The sequence below is a fragment of the Oncorhynchus mykiss genome, chromosome 32 (genome assembly GCF_013265735.2).
Source record: "Oncorhynchus mykiss isolate Arlee chromosome 32, USDA_OmykA_1.1, whole genome shotgun sequence".
NCBI classification, from domain to species: Eukaryota; Metazoa; Chordata; class Actinopteri; order Salmoniformes; family Salmonidae; genus Oncorhynchus; species Oncorhynchus mykiss.
In genome coordinates, this window is record NC_050572.1 from 34462545 (window position 1) to 34480065 (window position 17521).

At 43.8% G+C, this 17521-nt stretch overlaps 1 protein-coding gene across 2 annotated transcripts; it reads right to left on the reverse strand.

Annotated features, from left to right (window-relative positions):
- Nucleotides 1–2092: 2092 nt before the first annotated feature.
- On the reverse strand, nucleotides 2093–16879 carry LOC110489262 (polyhomeotic-like protein 1). Of its 2 annotated transcripts, none has more exons than XM_021561925.2 (15): nucleotides 16759–16879; nucleotides 15562–15680; nucleotides 15200–15310; nucleotides 13343–13420; nucleotides 12446–12583; nucleotides 12040–12204; nucleotides 11663–11744; nucleotides 10549–11573; nucleotides 10318–10441; nucleotides 9865–10040; nucleotides 7498–7588; nucleotides 7298–7385; nucleotides 5784–5937; nucleotides 4369–4579; nucleotides 2093–4034 (listed from the first exon to the last, which is right to left on the reverse strand). In XM_021561925.2, coding segments are annotated over exons 1-15 (2715 nt in total). In that variant the 5' UTR covers nucleotides 16760–16879; the 3' UTR covers nucleotides 2093–3882. The 2 variants fall into 2 exon arrangements, with proteins under 2 accessions (XP_021417600.2, XP_021417601.2); XM_021561926.2 differs by lacking the exon at nucleotides 16759–16879 and adding an exon at nucleotides 16204–16375.
- Between the last annotated feature and the right edge of the window lie 642 nt (nucleotides 16880–17521).

The following is a 17521-nucleotide window of genomic DNA, read 5'->3' on the forward strand; positions in this document are numbered from 1 at the left end:
AAACAGAAATACATTATTTACATAAGTATTCAGACCCTTTGCTATGAGACTCAAAATGATCATCCTGGAGCTGTTTCTACAACTTCATTGGAGTCCACCTGTGGTAAATTCAATTGATTGGACATGATTTGGAAAGGCACACACCGGTTTATATAAGGTCCCACAGTTGACAGTGCATGTCAGAGCAAAAACCAAGCCATGAGGTTTGAAGGAATTGTCCATAGAGCTCCGAGACAGGATTGGGTCGAGGCACAGATCTGGGGAAGGGTACCAAAACATTTCTGCAGCATTTGAAGGTCCCCAAGAACACAGTGGCTTCCATCATTCTTAAATGTAAGAAATTTGGAACCACCAAGACTCTTCCAAGAGCTGGCCGCCCAGCCAAACTGAGCAATCAGGGGAGAAGGGTCTTTGTCAGGGAGGTAACCAAGAACCCGATGGTCACTCTGACAGAGCTCTAGAGTTCCTCTGTGGAGATGGGAGAACCTTCCAGATGGAAAACCATCTTTGCAGCACTCCACCAATCAGGCCTTTATGAAAGCCACTCCTCAGTAGAAGGCACATATGACAGCCCGCTTGGAGTGTGACAAAGGGCACTTAAAGACTCTCGAACCGTGTGAAACAAGTTTATCTGGTCTGATGAAACCAAGATTGAACTCTTTGGCCTGAATGCCAAGCGTCGCGTCTAGAAGAAACCTGTCACCATCCCTACGGTGAAGCATGGTGGTGGCAGCATCATGCTGTGGGGATGCTTTTCAGCGGCAGGGACTGAGAGACTAGTCATGATCGAGGCAAAGATGAACGGAGCAAAGTACTGAAAACCTGCTCAAGAGCGATTAGGACCTCAGACTGGGGCGAAGGTTCACCTTCCAACAGGACCACGACCCTAAGCACACAGCCAGGCCAACGCAGGAGTGACTTTGGGACAAATCTCTGAATGTCCTTGAGTGGCCCAGCCAGAGCCCAGACTTGAACTTGATCGAGCATCTCTGGAGAGACCTGAAAATAGCTGTTTAGCGACGCTCCCCATCCAACCTGACAGAGCTTGAGAGGATCTGCAGAGAAGAATGGGAGAAACTCCCCAAATACAGGTGTGCCAACAAGCTTGTATCATCATACACTAGAAGACTCGAGGCTGTAGACGCTGCCAAAGATGAGTAAAGGGTCTGAAAACTTATGTAAATGTGATATTTCCATTTTTTTTAATTTTTTATGAATCTGCAAAAAATGTCTAACAACCTGTTTTTGCTTTGTCATTAAGGGGTATTGTGTGTAGATTGACGAGGGGAAAAAAACTATTTCATACATTTTAGAACAAGGCTGTATGTAACCTAACAAAATATAGAAAAACGCCAAGGTCCGAATACTTTCCGAAGGCACTGTACATACTTATATTGTGTATTTAAAGAATAATATATGTATATTTCTATATTTGTCCACTGTCCCACTGAATATCTATGTGGCTCCGAAGGACAACAAAATGAAGATTCCCTGATTCACTGCAGGTTCTAATGCCAGTGACTTCCAAGGCCCTACCTGGGTCTCTATCCTACGCTAGCTCTATATTTCTACTGTACATGCACACTATGGTCACTCGCACTTTAACCCTGTAAACAACCACAGTGCCATCAAATAGAAATGGCTAATTGCCTCATCATAATAAAACCTAGCCCAGCAGGGAAAGTAAGTTAAAACGGAAAATCCACTCAAAAACTCTCTTTTCCATTAGTCCACTTTTATACAATCCCAAAATGTTCTGCATGTCAGCAGTTTCCAAGATGCAGTATTGGACTTTTAAGAAGCAAATTGTCACCCGGCCACATCATCATGATGATGAAAAATGCACCATACATGTATATCAAACATCATTTGATATTTCCCTTTATGGCATCTGTTGTTCAAAAAAGAAAAGTGATCTTTATTTGAGCTGGGATCCCTGCCTAACAAATATGCCTTAAAAAAAACTCATAAGTCTTAACCAGTCAAAGGACTGTAAAGTAAAGAGCACAACTAGCTATTACACACAACAAACGTTCAGTCTGCACAACACTTGTCAAATCGGATTCAAAATAAAAGCACAACCACTCCTCCATTTTGTCCTAGTAGTTTTTTTATTTTTTTGCATGATAATTGACCTCGCCTTCTCCAAGCTTAAAACGTAAACACACAATTAGCAGAGCACCTAATCATAAGATGATTCATTATTCATAATAGCCACAGTCACTGCTTCTGTAACAAAAGCCTTGGATAGGTAGAAGTTATGAGGAAAGCTATGAGGAAGACCACAATCCAGGGTCATGTTCATTAGGGCATGCATCGAGAAAATTTGTGTTTCTTATTGGACAAGTCCAGATAGTCCCTCCCTGTTTCAGTCAGTTTTCGTCCGTTTGATGCCTAATGAACACGACCTTGGTGACATGTTCAGTCCACTACTGTAAATAGCTCATGCTGTGTGTAAAACTGCAAAGATTTGACAAAAAACACAAACATTTTCAAATAGACAGGAGGGCATATAATCTGAAACACGTTTGGAAAACTACAGTAGCCAATGGGACGGTATAACTTGGATCAGGTGTACCAGTACTTCAGATCCTCATAGATTATTGCTGCCACCTCACGTACATTGTAAAAAGGACGTTTTTTTTAAATATAAATCCTGTGCGCCAATTGTACATTTTTTTCTTCTCATTTCAGCAGACAGAAAATGTCACCCTCTATTTGTCAAGGATCCTTAGGCCAATATATTTGCTACTCCCCAGTAATGGTTGGTAAAGGCAATGGTCCATTGGTTTACATGACCTTACCATACATAACTGCTCGTAAAAAATAAGGAATGATATGAAACACGTTATTTATTTATTTTTACGGACCACTCCGTTCTAGTTCTATTTTCGCTCGTCGAAACTACTTAAAAAGGCCACAATTTCCACAGAGAGATAACGCAATGATTCTCTACAGCGTAAACAAAGGCAGTCCAGCCAACAAAGGTATATTTAAATATATAGGCAAACATTACACACATATATAGGGTTTGCTCCCTCACTCACATAATGTAACATAATACTCTACATTGAAGGTCCAGGTCTTGTGGGTAGAAGCCTCATCTTTTCCACTTTCATTCTATGTTTGTTTTGACTAAATACACTACACGGGCAAAAGTATGTGGACACCTGCTCGTCGAACATCTCGTTCCAAAATCAATGGCATTAATATGGAGTTGGTCCCCCCCTTTGCTGCTATAACAGCTTCAACTCTTCAGGGAAGAATTTCCACTAGATGTTGGAACCTTGCTGCAGGGACTTGGTTCCATTCAGCTACAAGAGCATTCGTGAGGTCGGGCACTGACGTTGGGCGATTAGGCCTGGCTCGCAGTGGGCGTCCCAATTCATTCCAAAGGTTTTCGATGGTGGTTGAGGTCAGAGCTATTTGCAGGCCAGTCAAGTTCTTCCACACCAATCTCTACAAACCATTTCTGTGTGGACCTTGCTTTGTGCAAGGGGGCATTGTCATGCTGAAACAAGGGCAGCTCTAGCAGGGCAGAAATTTGACAAACTGACTTGTTGGAAAGGTGGCATCCTATGACGGCCATTCTACTGACAATGTTAGGCTATGGAGATTGCATGGTGGTGTACTTGATTTTATACACCTGTCAGAAACGGGTGTGGCTGAAATAGCCAAATCAACTCATTTTAATTGATGTCCACATACTTTTGTACATATGGTGTATAATAAAATCAACAGGGACCCCACTTAACACAGCTAAAAAGTCTTTCAATGGCCATATTGTCACCTCTTCTCTCTCTCTCTCCATCCCTTCTTTCTCTCCTTTTATTTTGGGGGGAGTATTTCAGAATCCCTCCTTTGCTCCTTTCATCCTTCCTCTCAGTCTTTCAGGTTGTTGATGTGGGCACAGATCTTGAGGGCGGGACCGAGCTTGATGTTCATGGTGGACATGAGATGCTCCTCTCTGAGCAGCAGCAGGGCCTGTCCATCAATCTCCTGAGACAGGAAATGGGCCGCCAGCTCCTCACAGTCTGCGAGGGGAGAAAAGGAGGAGAGATGGAGAGAAAGAGGGAAGTTGGGAGTAAGAAAGGGCGAGAAAGAGAGAGAGAGAGAGGGGGGGGGGGGTGGTAAGCAAGACAATAACATGAATAGCATTTACAATGGTGAAAATACAATAGCAATCGTATTATCATGGAATAATACTGGGATTAAAAAAACACACAAAAACAAGTACGATAACTGTTTTAAAGATTTCAAAAGTCACAAAAAGAGTAGCATTTGTGTGTTGTTGCATGACAACGCATGTCCTTCTGAACTGTATCAACCAATGGCGTCTACAGTATATAGCTCATCTGTGGTACCGACCTTGCAGAGATGATATGAACTGAGACACTTCCTCCACACTCCACTGGGCAGGGCTGCCGGGCAGGAAGTGGGGCACCGGTGAGCCCTCCAATCGGAGTGTGGGGGGAGGCTGATGACAGGAAGAGGAGGAGGCCGGGGAGAAAGACATGGGGTCGTCCTCTTCCTCTTCGCAACTGGAGATGTCGTCCGAACGGCTGGACTCGGAGCGGCACTGTAGACAATGAACCAGGACTGTATGAGAGGTGTTTGTGCAACAAGGTAGTCACTGAATGGCCATGTCTCTTCAGCACTGTTCTCCCTAAACTAAAATTCTGAGTGGTAGATCTTGGCTTGCATTTTGACTCAGAAAGTGATCTTGACTCAGAAAAGGTTGGTGACCACCGTTCTAGAGTTTTCTCTGTTAACACTATCAAAGTTTCCCTTTACTGTGGCAACTGTGATCGAATTAATGCAATATTAGTCACTTTCAATAAAACATACCGAAACAAAACCAACTACGCAATATATTTTGTTGTGGGCATAACGCATCTGAGTAGGAGTCTATTGCATTGACACGCACTACTCAGGCCGTACTGTACACAGAGAGGTGAGGCATAAACAATCAGAGCTGCAGTAGGCCTATATGCAAATAGACCATTGCCATATATGGACCTGTGCCATTTACTTTGAACTGGATCGTGTTTACAGCATGAGTGGTCGAGAGTAGATGAGCTTGTTTTGAGATCAAAGCCGAAAGCTGCATGTAGCCATGCATGTTTATATCCTTTGCTAGTTAGTGAGTTGATAGCCCAGTTATAGATCATTTGTAGTTAGCAATAGGGGAGTGACTGCTTCCTACAAGGGCACAAAACATGTACATTTCTACACATCTTTTAAAAGCAAGTCAGGTAAAGAGCATTTGTTTTGTATTAAAGGGGCAGTGTTGTATTTTGAGACAGGCTTGAATAAGCTAAGTAGCAGAGGGTAGTATAATTTGTCTGATTCTCTCTAATAATGGTATGATAATAATAATAATGCATTTTCAGTCACCTTCTTGTCTCAAGGACAAGTGGATAAAGAGGTTAATGTCAAGCCTTGCAAGTCTCATGGATTGAAGGCCTACATTGAACACCACACATTGGCTGCTACTATAGGCTGAATGATAGAACAGCTATTTCCATGTTAAAATGTTATGGGATGCATTTTGTCCATTGTAAACTACATGGCCACTGTTAAAACTAACTTAAAGCGGGTACAGCCTCAGTGCTCACAGCAAACGCGAGCAGGAAAATGCACAGAATGTTCACAACGTTCTGCGCTCAGCAGACCTGAAATTTGCTCAGTCCCAGATTTTGTTTTGAAGGAATATTGCTCTTCAGTCATCCATGCCAGCTCAAAAACAAGTGTACAACTATCAATGATGAACGGACCATTACCTTGACTGGTAAGGGTCTCCCGGCTATTTTGGCACTGGCGATCTCGGAGCTGGTCCTGTGGGGAACCCTCCTCCTCAGGGCTCCGTCCTCGTCAGAGTGGGTGAGGTGAAGCCCCTGTCGCAGGCGGAAGTGCTGGCTGCAGCTCACGTTATACCTGGAGCAACAGGGAGACATATAGCAGGCATGCACTGAGTGTACAAAACATTAAGAACACCTGCTCTTTCCATGACACAGACTGACCAGGTGAATCCAGGTGAAAGCTTTGATCTCTTATCGAATGCTTTTGAAGCCTTGAGACAAGTGAGACATGAATTGTGTATGTGTGCCATTCAGAAGGTGAATTGGCAAGACAAAATATTTAAGTGCCTTTGAACAGGGTATGGTAGTAGCTGCCAGACGCACCAGTTTGAGTGTGTCAAGAACTGTAACGCTGCTGGGTTTCTCACACTCAACAGTTTCCCATGTGTATCAAGAATGGTCCACCAACCAAACGACATCCAGACAACTTGACACAACTGTGGGAAGCATTGGAGTGAACACGGGCCAGTGTCCCTGTGGGACACTTCCGACACCTTGTAGAGTCCATGCCCCGGCGAATTGAGACTGTTCTGAGGGCAAAAGGGGGTGCAACTCAATAATAGGAAAGTGTTCCTAATGTTTTGTACACTCAATGTATACTGCCATATATACTGAACAAAAATATAAACACAACATGCAACAATTTTACCGAGTTACAATTCATATAAGGAAATCAGTCAATTGAAATACATTCATTAGGCCCTAATCTATGGATTTCACATGAATGGGCAGGGGTGCAGCCATGGGTATAGGTCCACCCACTTGGGAGCCAGGCCCAGCCAATCAGAACGAGTTTTTCCCCACAAAAGGGCATTATTACAGACAGAAATACTCCTCAGTTTCATCAGCTGTCTAAGATGATCCCGTGGGTGAAGAAGACGGATGTGGAGGTCCTGGGCTGGCTTCGTTACACGTGGTCTTCGGTTGTGAGGCCGGTTGGAGGTATTGTCAAATTCTCTAAAACGACGTTGGAGGCAGCTTATGGTAAAGAAATGAACATTCAATTCTCTGGCAACAGCTCTGGTGGACATTCCTGCAGTCTGCATGCCAATTACGCAGCTCCCTCAACATTTTGACATCTGTGGCATTGTGGTGTGTGACAAAACTCCACATTAAAGGGTGGCTTTTAATTGTTCACAGCACAAGATGCACCTGTGTAATGATCATGCTGTTTAATCAGCATCTTGATATGCCACACCTGTCAGGTAGATGGATTTATCTTGGCAAAGGAGAAATGCTCACTAACAGGGATGTAAACAAATTTGTGCCCAAAATTTGAGAGAAATAAGCTTTTTGTGAGTATGGAACATTTCTGAGATCTTTTATTTCAGCTCATGAAACATGGGAACAACACATTACATGTTGCGTATATTTTTTTTCTTCAGTATAGTAGACACAGAACACTGCAGTGACTTTGTACTATATTATGACTGTACCTCTTGGAACAGGTCAAGGAGCAGAAGCGCTTGGTCCCTCTAAACTGTCTGGCTGGGGCGAAGCTTTTGCAGTACTCACACTTCAGCACTGGGAAGAGAGAACAGGAAACGAGGGGTTTAAAGAACTATATGAATTATAGTTCGTAGTCAAACCACTTTCTTTGATGGAAACGTGACTTGGACTATGGTCTGAGCCTAACCTGTAGCTGTATTCACAGTCTCAGGCTGACTGGCGTCTGGATTGTCCATTGCCAAATCTTCTCCAGCTGGCTCTTTCACTGGCCCACTCACCTGTCAATCAATATACAGGAACACAATGTGTTGTGTACAACATTACTGATTAGGGAATTATTGATAATATTGTTTTGATCTACAGTACATGTCATTATTTACATCAGATGTTGTACGGCGCATTCAGAAAGTATTCAGACCCCTTGAATTTTTCTACATTTTGTTACATTACAGCCTTATTCTAAAATGGATTCAAACGTTTTTTCCTCGTCAATCTACACGAGTGGTGGAAAAAGTACCCAATTGTCATATTTGGTTATAAATATACTTAAGTATCAAAAGTAAATGTAATTGCTAAAATATACTTAAGTATCAAAAGTAAAAGTATAAATCATTTCCTATTCCTTCTATTAAGTAAAGCAGGTGGCTCCATGTTCTTGTTTTTTAAATGTATGGATAGCCAGGGGCACACTCCAACACTCAGACATTATTTACAAAAGATGCATTTCTGTTTAGTGAGCCCGCCAGATCAGAGGCAAAAGGGATGACCATGTGTTGTCTTGGTAAGTGTGTCACGTCTTCTAGGAGTAGTGGGTTTGGAGTCAGGCGCAGAGAGCAGAGGGTTCGGACAATCGTATTTTATTCCGGTCACGCCAAAACACTAGGCGCATAAAACTGACCGGCCCAAACACAGGACCCAAACAGTCAGCAGAAAATATAATACAAAATGCACATCCACAAACCGACAGAGGAACAATCCCCCCCAACCTAGGCGGGCCTAACAGGCTTAAATAGACATATATCAAGAAACAAAATAAGAGACGGGTGCAACCAATAAGACCAAACGAACAGAAAAGGAAAAAAGGATCGGTGGCGGCTAGTAGTCCGGCGACGACGACCGCCGAGCGCCGCCCAAACAGGCAGGGGAGCCACCTTCGGTGGGAGTCGTGACAAAGTGGGTGAATTGGACCATTTTCCTGTCTTGCTACGCATTCAAAATGTAACGAGTACTTTTGGGTGTCAGGTGAAATGAATGGAGTAAAAAGTACATTATTTTATTTAGGAATGTAGTGAAGTAAAAGTAAAAGTCAAAAATATAAATAGTAAAGTAAAGGCAAATTTTTAAAAAATAATTCAAAACGGAAATATTACATTTACATAAGTATTCAGACCCTTTACTCAGTACTTTGTTGAAGCACCTTTGGCAGCAATTACAGCCTTTCGTCCTCTTGGGTATGACGCTACAAGCTTGGCAAACCTGTATTTGGAGAGTTTCTCCCATTCTTCTCAAAGGTGAACCATTGCCCCAGTCTGAGGTCCTGCACGCTCTGGAGAAGGTTTTCATCAACCATCTCTCAGTACTTTGCTTTGTTCATCTTTCCCTCGACCCTGACTAGTTTCCCTGTCCCTGCCGCTGAAAAAGATCCCCAAAGCATGATGCTGCCACCACCATGCTTTACCGTAGGGATGGTGCTAGGTTTCCTCTAGACGCTTGGCATTCAGGCCAAAGAGTTCAATCTTGGTTTCATCAGACCAGAGTCCTTTAGGTGCCTTTTGACAAACTCCAAGCGGGCTGTCATGTGCCTTTTACTGAGGAGTGGCTTCAGCCTGGCCACTCTAGATGATTGTCCTTCTGGAAGGTTCTCCCATCGCCACAGAGGAACTCTGGAGCTCTGTCAGAGTGACCATCGGGTTCTTGGTCACCTCCCTGACCAAGGCCCTTCTCCCCCGATTGCTCAGTTTGGCCGGGTGGCAAGCTCTAGGAAGAGTCCACTGTGTTCTTGGGGACCTTCAATGCTGCAGAAATGTTTTGGTACCCTTCCCCAGATCTGTGCCTCGACACAATCCTGTCTCCGAGATCTACAGACAATTCCTTCGACCTCATGGCTTGTTTTTTTGCTCTGACATGCACTGTCAACTGTGGGACCTTATATAGACAGGTGTGTGCCATTACAAATCATGTCCAATCAATTGAATTTACCACAGGTGGACTCCAATCAAGTTGTAGAAACATCTCAAGGATGACCAATGGAAACAAGATGCAGCTGAGCTCAGTTTCGAGTCTCATAGCAAAGGGTCTGAATACTTATGTAAATAAGGTATTTCTGTTTTTCATGTTTTATAAATTTGCAAAAAAATCTAAAAACCTGTTTCTGCTTTGTCATTATGGGGTATTCTGTGTAGATTGATGAGATCTTTCTTTTAAATGTTATACCTTTTGGAAAAAGTCAAGGGGTCTGAATACTTTCCGAATGCACTGTATATCCCCAAAGGGTCTGAATGGATGTTGTATTGTATATGAGAACCACAACTACTCTAAGGTGAACTGTACATACAGGGAAGGGTTCAGCTCCCTCCTGGATGACGAAGCCCTCTATGAGGTGGGTGAGGACGTGGGGTTTGACCACAGCCTGTGGAGGGGGGGCTCTCTCCCCCTGGCCACCCCCCACACGAGACACTGAGAGGGCAGGGGAAGGAGAGGGAACAGGGGAGGGAGAAGGTGGACCAGTGCCTTAAAAAAAGACGGTTGAGGGGAGAGAAAGGATTTTATCATTTATTGTTGAACAATTTGAGCAAGGCTGACTGGCCACAGTGTCTAAATCTATGCAAATGTGAGGTTTTTGGAATCATGTATAGGTATGGATGAAAGGGAATTTGACATGTTGGTGGCTGGGCTACGGTGGAAAATGGTCTCCCTGCACCCTTATCCTTCCAGTGGTCGTAAAAGAGAGAAATGACAAAGGCAAAGTATTTAAGACAAGTGGGCACATTCGTAGCTGACTCCTTACCTGCTTCCATGGCGGAGGAGGAGAGAGCAGGGGAGTGTTCACTCATAGGAACAAGGTGGGGAGGGGGGGGACCATCTTCCTCATTGGCTGCGTCTGACTCGGATTTCCTCTTCATCGACTTACCCTTTGAGGAATGTCATTATTTCACAAATGGAATCGACAACTACTACGTAGTTCAGAAACATCAGTAATTTATAGTGTCATCAGTGCTATCATTAACGAACAACTCACCTGGGGAGGCTGAGGACACACAGACTCTCCATTGGCAGCCACTACAGTGGATGCACTGCTCGCCTCAACCAACGGCAGGGGTAGAGTGAGGGAGGAACGGGAGAGGGTGGGAGGAGAGATGGCGGCCTGGGACTGAGAGGAGATGCTGGTGGCCAAGGTGCAATTTTGATTTTGATTCAGCCTAGGACTCTGATTTGCTTGTGCTTGCACGTGAGAAACGTGGGCCAATGAGAGGGCTTCCTGGGCTGATTGAAGGCTCTTTAGACCCACCCCTTTGCCTAAACCCCCTCTCTCTCTGGATGCGATGGAGGCCACCATGGTGAGGAGGCTGGCGCTGCTGGAGCTATTTAGAAGGGTAGCTCCGTCCTGGGAACAGGCGTTCCGGGCCTGGACCAAAGCCAATGCCTGGGGGTTTCCTATGGAGCTTGGCCTGGCCCCTACTATCTGGACTGGGATGTGCGGCGGAGGCTGGGCGGCACTAGTCTGGTTGTTGGCGGGGGGCGCGGGGAGGATGGGAGGTGGGTTGCGGGAGGGCAGTTGCAGTGGCATACGGAGACCCTGTTGAGTTTTGGGCTGGATTGGAATGGGACCGTTCCCATGGCCTCCCTTGTCGTTAATAGTGCTTTTCTGCAGAGGCTGAACCACCAGAGTTTGAGTACTAACATTGGGCTTGATAGTGGCAGCACCCATCTGGTAACTGTGGGACTGAGTGGGTGCACTGGAGGTGGGCACCAGAATGTGCGTCGCCGCGGCGGCCGAGTTCACCGTGGTGATAGCCCCGCCCCGGCCAAAGTTAGGTCCGGAAAGGAGGAGCTGTGAGAGTGGGACAGAGGTGGAGGGTGAGGAGGGGGTGTTAGAGTGGTGGTTGCCCGTCTTGAGGTTGAGAGAGGAGAGGTTGGCGTTGGAGCTCTGGATGTAGGTGGGGATCTTGATGTGGGACTGTTGCAGTTGGGTTGGTTTAGTGGGAGACTGCTGAGTGGACTGGTTGAACTGCTGGTGAGATGACTGTATAAGGGAGTAGGTTGCTGGAAAATAATTAGGGAAATTAATAACTAAGAGGTAAGTAAGTATGCTAAGTATGTAGAGCTAAGTATGCTGCGATTTCACTCCCCACCTATTTCACCCCTCTCTGGGGTTTCAGTCTTGACCCCGACCCCCTTGGGACTGCCGACACATCGCAAAGCCAGGTTCTGCACCTGGCCCAGAGAGAAAGGAGAGATGAGTTTATGAGGATTGATGGAAAGAAGAGGCCAGAGAGAGGGATGCAAGAGAAGTACAAGCAAGAGTTTCACCAATTTCAGAGTATAACACTGTAGTTTTACTGCACAAAAATTCTAGATTTTTACTGGTCCCAGATCTGTTTGTGCTGTAGTGACCACAGGAACCGGCAAGACAGCAACAACAGATCTGGGAAGAAGCTATTCTAGATTACATCACTAAAGCAGGACTCACTCCAATGCTCTCCGTCACAAATACAAAGTTGATCCATACCTGGTCATTGTCTGATTGGTTGCTGGAGGAAGTAGGTGTAACTTCCTGTTGTTGCTGCTGCTGAGTCTGTGGCTGCTGGGTGACCGTTGCCATGGCAGCGGTTGCCGTGCTCCCAGGCATAAAGATGAGTTGTGAGGAGAGGGGAGCCCTCAGAGACCGGTTCACCTACAGTATACAACAAAAGAGACACTCAATCAAACAGTCCCTTTATGGAGGCAAATGACAAAAGCAGATACAATACTCACACTCCTGAGCCAAGCCCGAACCACACCAAGCTAATCTGTACTGTGCTGACCTGGTTATGAATCCACTGTAGTGGAATTGGAACTGTGCTGAAAATATCTGAGCCAGCAAAGTTTTGTTTGGGTCGGCCATATAGTGTGAATCAGGCAATGTGTGTTCTCACTCTCAGATACATCTGTCCCTGTCCTGCTGCACTCCCACCCAGCAGCACTGATTGGCTTATGGTGGATGTCCCGGAAGAGCCTGGGCCTATAGCGCGGGTGCTGGTTATGGCCCCTCCCCCAGAAGTGGTTACGTTCACCTGAAGGGGAAAGAAAAAAGGGGATTTGACAACAACCAAAGCAAACTGTATTGACTAGTCTGGAGACAATTAAACAACAGAAGTGCCAGTAACTCAAATATATTAAATGTCACAGATGTTCAAACTGAAAATGATGGTTTCACGCAAATATCGCTGGAGTTCCCTATTTGAAGCTGTATTTGTGTCCATGACACCCCTTCTGCCAGTTACATTCTGTTAAATGTCCACAAAGCACACACATCCCTGGGTCACTCCTCTTTTCAGTTCCCTGCAGCTAGCGGCTGGAACAAGCTGCAACAAACACTCAAACTGGACAGTTTTATCCCAATCTCTTCATTCAAAGACTCCATCATGGACACTCTCACTGACAGTTGTGGCTGCTTCGAGTGATGTATTGTTGTCTCTACCTTCTTGCCCTTTGTGCTGTTGACCGTGCCCAATAATGCTTGTACCATGTTATGCTGCTGACATGTTGTGTTTCTACCATGTTGTTGTCATGTGGTGTTGTTACCATGCTGTGTTGTTGTCTTAGGTCTCTCTTTATGTAATGTTGTCTCTTGTTGGGATGTGTTTTGTCCTATATTTTTATTTGTAATCACCCGTCCCCGCAGGAGGCCTTCTGCCTTTGGGTAGGCCGTCACTGTAAATAATCATTTGTTCTTAACGGACTTGCATAGTTAAATAACGTTTAAATAGAATCTAAGAAGAATGACTGTGTGCTGTGCTAGTTCTGAAAGAGGCATGTATGTGTAAACGTACAGATGTGACTGTAGTGCTGGTGGTCTGAGAGGTGCTGTTGGTGGCAGGGCTGGACTGGCGACTGGCAGCAAAGGTGGCCTAGAACAGGGACAACAAGGAATAATGTAAAAAGCCATTGCCATAGTTTAGAGCAGAAAAAACAGACTATGTACCAAACCTCATGACGATGTTTCAACATATTGTACTGCCACCCTAACCTGAACATTCTGCCTTTTAAAATAGCAAACCAACCGTAACCTGACCATGTCAAAACAGCACCATATTCTGAGCATGCATTATTGGTACAATTGAAGTTGGAAATTTACATACACCTTAGCCAAATACATTTAAACTCAGTTTTTCACAATTCCTGACATTTAATCCTAGGAAATATTAGGCCAGTTAGGATCACCACTTTATTTGAAGAATGTGAAATGTCAGAATAAAGGTAGAGATAATGATTTATTTCAGCTTTAATTTCTTTCATCACATTCCCAGTGGGTCAGAAGTTTACATACACTCAATTAGTATTTGGTAGCATTGCCTTTAAATTGTTTAACTTGGGTCAAACGTTTTAGGTAGCCTCCCACAGGCTTCCCACAATAAGTTGGGTGAATTTCGGCCCATTCCTCCTGAGAGAGCTGGTGTAACTGAGTCAGGTTTGTAGGCCTCCTTGCTCGCACACGCTTTTTCAATACTGCCCACACATTTTCTATGGGATTGAGGTCAGGGCTTTGTGATGGCCACTCCAATACCTTGACTTTGTTGTCCTTAAGCCATTTTGCCACAACTTTGGAAGTATGCTTGGGGTCATTGTCCATTTGGAAGACCCATTTGCGACCAAGCTTTAAATTAACTTCCTGACTGATGTCTTGAGATGTTGCTTCAATATATCCACATAATTTTCCTTCCTCATGAAGCCATCTATTTTGTGAAGTGCACCAGTCCCTCCTGCAGCAAAGCCCCCCCCACAACTTGATGCTGCCACCCCCGTGCTTCAAGGTTGGGATGGTGTTTGGAAATTGCTCTCAAGGATGAACCAGACTTGTGGAGGTCTACAATTATTTTTCAGAGGTCTTGGCTGATTTCTTTTGATTTTCCCATGATGTCAAGCAAAGAGGCACTGAGTTTGAAGGTAGGCTGCCACGCCCTGACCTTAGAGAGACGTTTTATTTCTCTATTTGGTTAGGTCAGGGTGTGATTTGGGTGGTCATTCTATGTTTTCTATTTCTTTGTTTTTGGCCGAGTGTGGTTCCCAATCAGAGGCAGCTGTCTATCATTGTCTCTGATTGGGAATCATACTTAGGCAGCCTTTTTCCCACCTAATGTTGTGGGTAATTATTTATTTTCTGTGTGTGTTTGTGTGCGCCACGGTTGCGTCACGTTCGGTTGCTGTTTGCCTGTTTTTTTTGTGAAGGTTTCACTCCTATTAAAACATGTGGAATTACATGCACGCCGCGCCTTGGTTCATCTATGACATGGAGTTTGAAGACAGTGAACGTGACAGTAGGCCTTGAAATACATCCACAGGTACACCTCCAAGTGACTCAAATTGATGTCAATTAGCTTATCAGAAGCTTCTAAAGCCATGACATAATTTTCTGGAATTTTCCAAGCTGTTTAAAGGCACAGTCAACTTAGTGTATGTAAACTTCTGACCCAATGGAATTGTGATACAGTGAATTATAAGTGAAATAAACTGTAAACAATTGTTGGGAAAATTACTTGTGTCATACCTAACCGATATGCCAAAACTATAGTTTGTTATTAACAAGAAGTGTGTGGAGTGGTTGAAAAACGAGTTTTAATGACTCCAACCAAGTGCATGTAAACTTTCGACTTCAACTGTAGGTGTGGTTCATAAATATGGTTCTTTACCTGTTGTACTGCAGCCAGGTTTTGTAGCTGGGCACTGTTGATCTGTTGCTGCAGCATCAGCTGCTGGAAGTACTGCGCTGCGTTGGGCTGCCTCTGCAGCGCCTGAAGGGCCTTCAGTTGCACAAGATAGAACACAGGGAGAGGGAGTAATGACATTGCACTGTCAATAACCTGCAGGTTGATATACGATGGCTTGCACAGTGATAATGAGACAACTACGCTACAGGCAAGGATTACAGATGATCCTGTGTGACTATGAGTACAATTTGTGATTGCCATGTCAGAAAAAGGCATAGACAATACATAATATTCCCATTCATATGCATACACACCTGTGCACACGCACACCCACACGTACTGACCTGCACAGCCTGTCTCTCGTACAGGGACATGGAGTTCATTGGAGAGGGGCGGGAGTTCACTCCTGATGGAGTGGCTCCATTGGTAGAGCCCTGGTTTTGGTCCCCATCTGTCTCCATCACTGAGGAAAAGAAGAGAAGCTTTCAATCAAATGCTGCCAAGAAAACAATGTCAAAAGACCTAGCTATCAGTCACTGGTGGAAGGTAAAATATTATTCACACTACAGCTTTGTGGAGCTGTAAGGTGCGGAATATATCTGTCATGCCTGGATAACTAACATCTGTATTTACATGTTGACAAGATTGTATCTATCAATCAAGAATGCCATTCCTCCGTTCACTCCTTCACGTGACTGCTTGCAAACATTTGATTGTCATGCACCATACATTCAATACATCCTAAACTAGTAAAACATGCATTATTAGTCGCTTGCAAGGTAAAACATTATAAGATAGCTAGCTGTCCACATTTTATGCAGCTCACTTGTTTCACTATAATTAAAAGCAAGTTGAGCGCTGTTAGCTAGTACAGTAGTTAACTAGCTAGCTACAGTAACTAGTTGCAGACAGTGCTAGCACAAAAGCTAGCTACTGTAACTAGCTAGCTACCCATGAGCACCGTATGCTGCAAATCCCTTGCTCACCGTGGACGTTGGTGTATTGCCACCTATGTTTCTATCTCGACTTCAATGCGTAGCAGTATGCAACAATTCCTTTTGCACGACGATATTACAGTACATTCAATTGGGTTGTTGACAGTTTGCATAAATTTGGGTGGAGGACAACGCCTCCTTCTGATGTTTTGTCGTTTTCCGGCGCAATGGAATGACGGCGCACGTAGGTCGCCTGCCAAAATGTGTAACAACAACATAGTTATTACAACGTAATATCTACCTGCCATTGAACACGGTTAATATTACACGGTTAATATGTAATTCATTGCGACAATGTATGTGATGCTTCCTGTTACATTGTAGCTGCATCATGAAATAATAATTCGAACAGCATTGTGCATCCGCTACAATGAATTTGATTACCCCAATTGTGTGACCATACAAACATTTTCCAGAAATCATTGTTTCACGTATGTAAAATGAGCAAAACCGTTTTACCTTCTAGTTAACTTAGATGCGTTTATAAGTAAAGCTACCATTACATTTTTTATTTTATTTTAAAACGAGGTTAAACAATGTACTTACTTTGGCCACTTTCTTTCCTTCGAAGCTTCAAGCTCTAAACCTGTCACTCAAAATGGTCTCTGTCAACATCACCTAATCCCAAATCATGTTGAAAGACTATGTCCAGATGAAGTACACAAACAAACAACCAGGAATTGCTGTTTGTAATGCCACCTGGTGGATGTAAATTAGGTTAATAAAGCAAAACGCTGACTTTGTACTTGCCAACGATAGTATCAGAAGGTATCAAAGGCTGTGTGTTTGTTAGATGTGGGATATTTTATTTAACATTGTATTCATATATACAAACATAAGTGAAACGAATACATGTAACATATGAGGGTGCATGATTGCTGTTAGTTTGTTGTAATGTTTCATTTTCTCAAAAGCTATTGTATAGTCAGATTTATACTGTTTGTGTGATACATTTTCCCAATACAGGACAATTATCAAAATGGATTCAAAAGTGTGCTTTTCTGCACTTCGCATGATCTTGAAATATTAATTTGACCATATTTTTTAAATTCAATACCAACATGGATTATTTCATACATTTTAATTTCAATTGTTTATGGCAGGCTATAGACATTGCTTAAATGCCCTTTGTTTGGTGCCTAATGGAGAATAAGAGTAAAAGACTTTAGAAGCAGGAAGAATGTGTTCACAGACACATACGGTACACATTAGCTGAAAGGTGCTGAAGAAGAGGCGCAAATAAACAGCAGAAACATGGACCTCATAAACACGATCACTCAAAGCAAACGGAAGGCCATGAAACAAAGGC

Coding starts and splice junctions, on each gene's coding strand:
- LOC110489262 (XM_021561925.2), bottom strand. Junction 12,205..12,445: donor AGGGACAGATGTATCTGAGA/GTGAGAACACAC, acceptor TGTATACTGTAG/GTGAACCGGTCTCTGAGGGC. Junction 10,041..10,317: donor CTCCTCCGCCATGGAAGCAG/GTAAGGAGTCAG, acceptor TCTTTTTTTAAG/GCACTGGTCCACCTTCTCCC.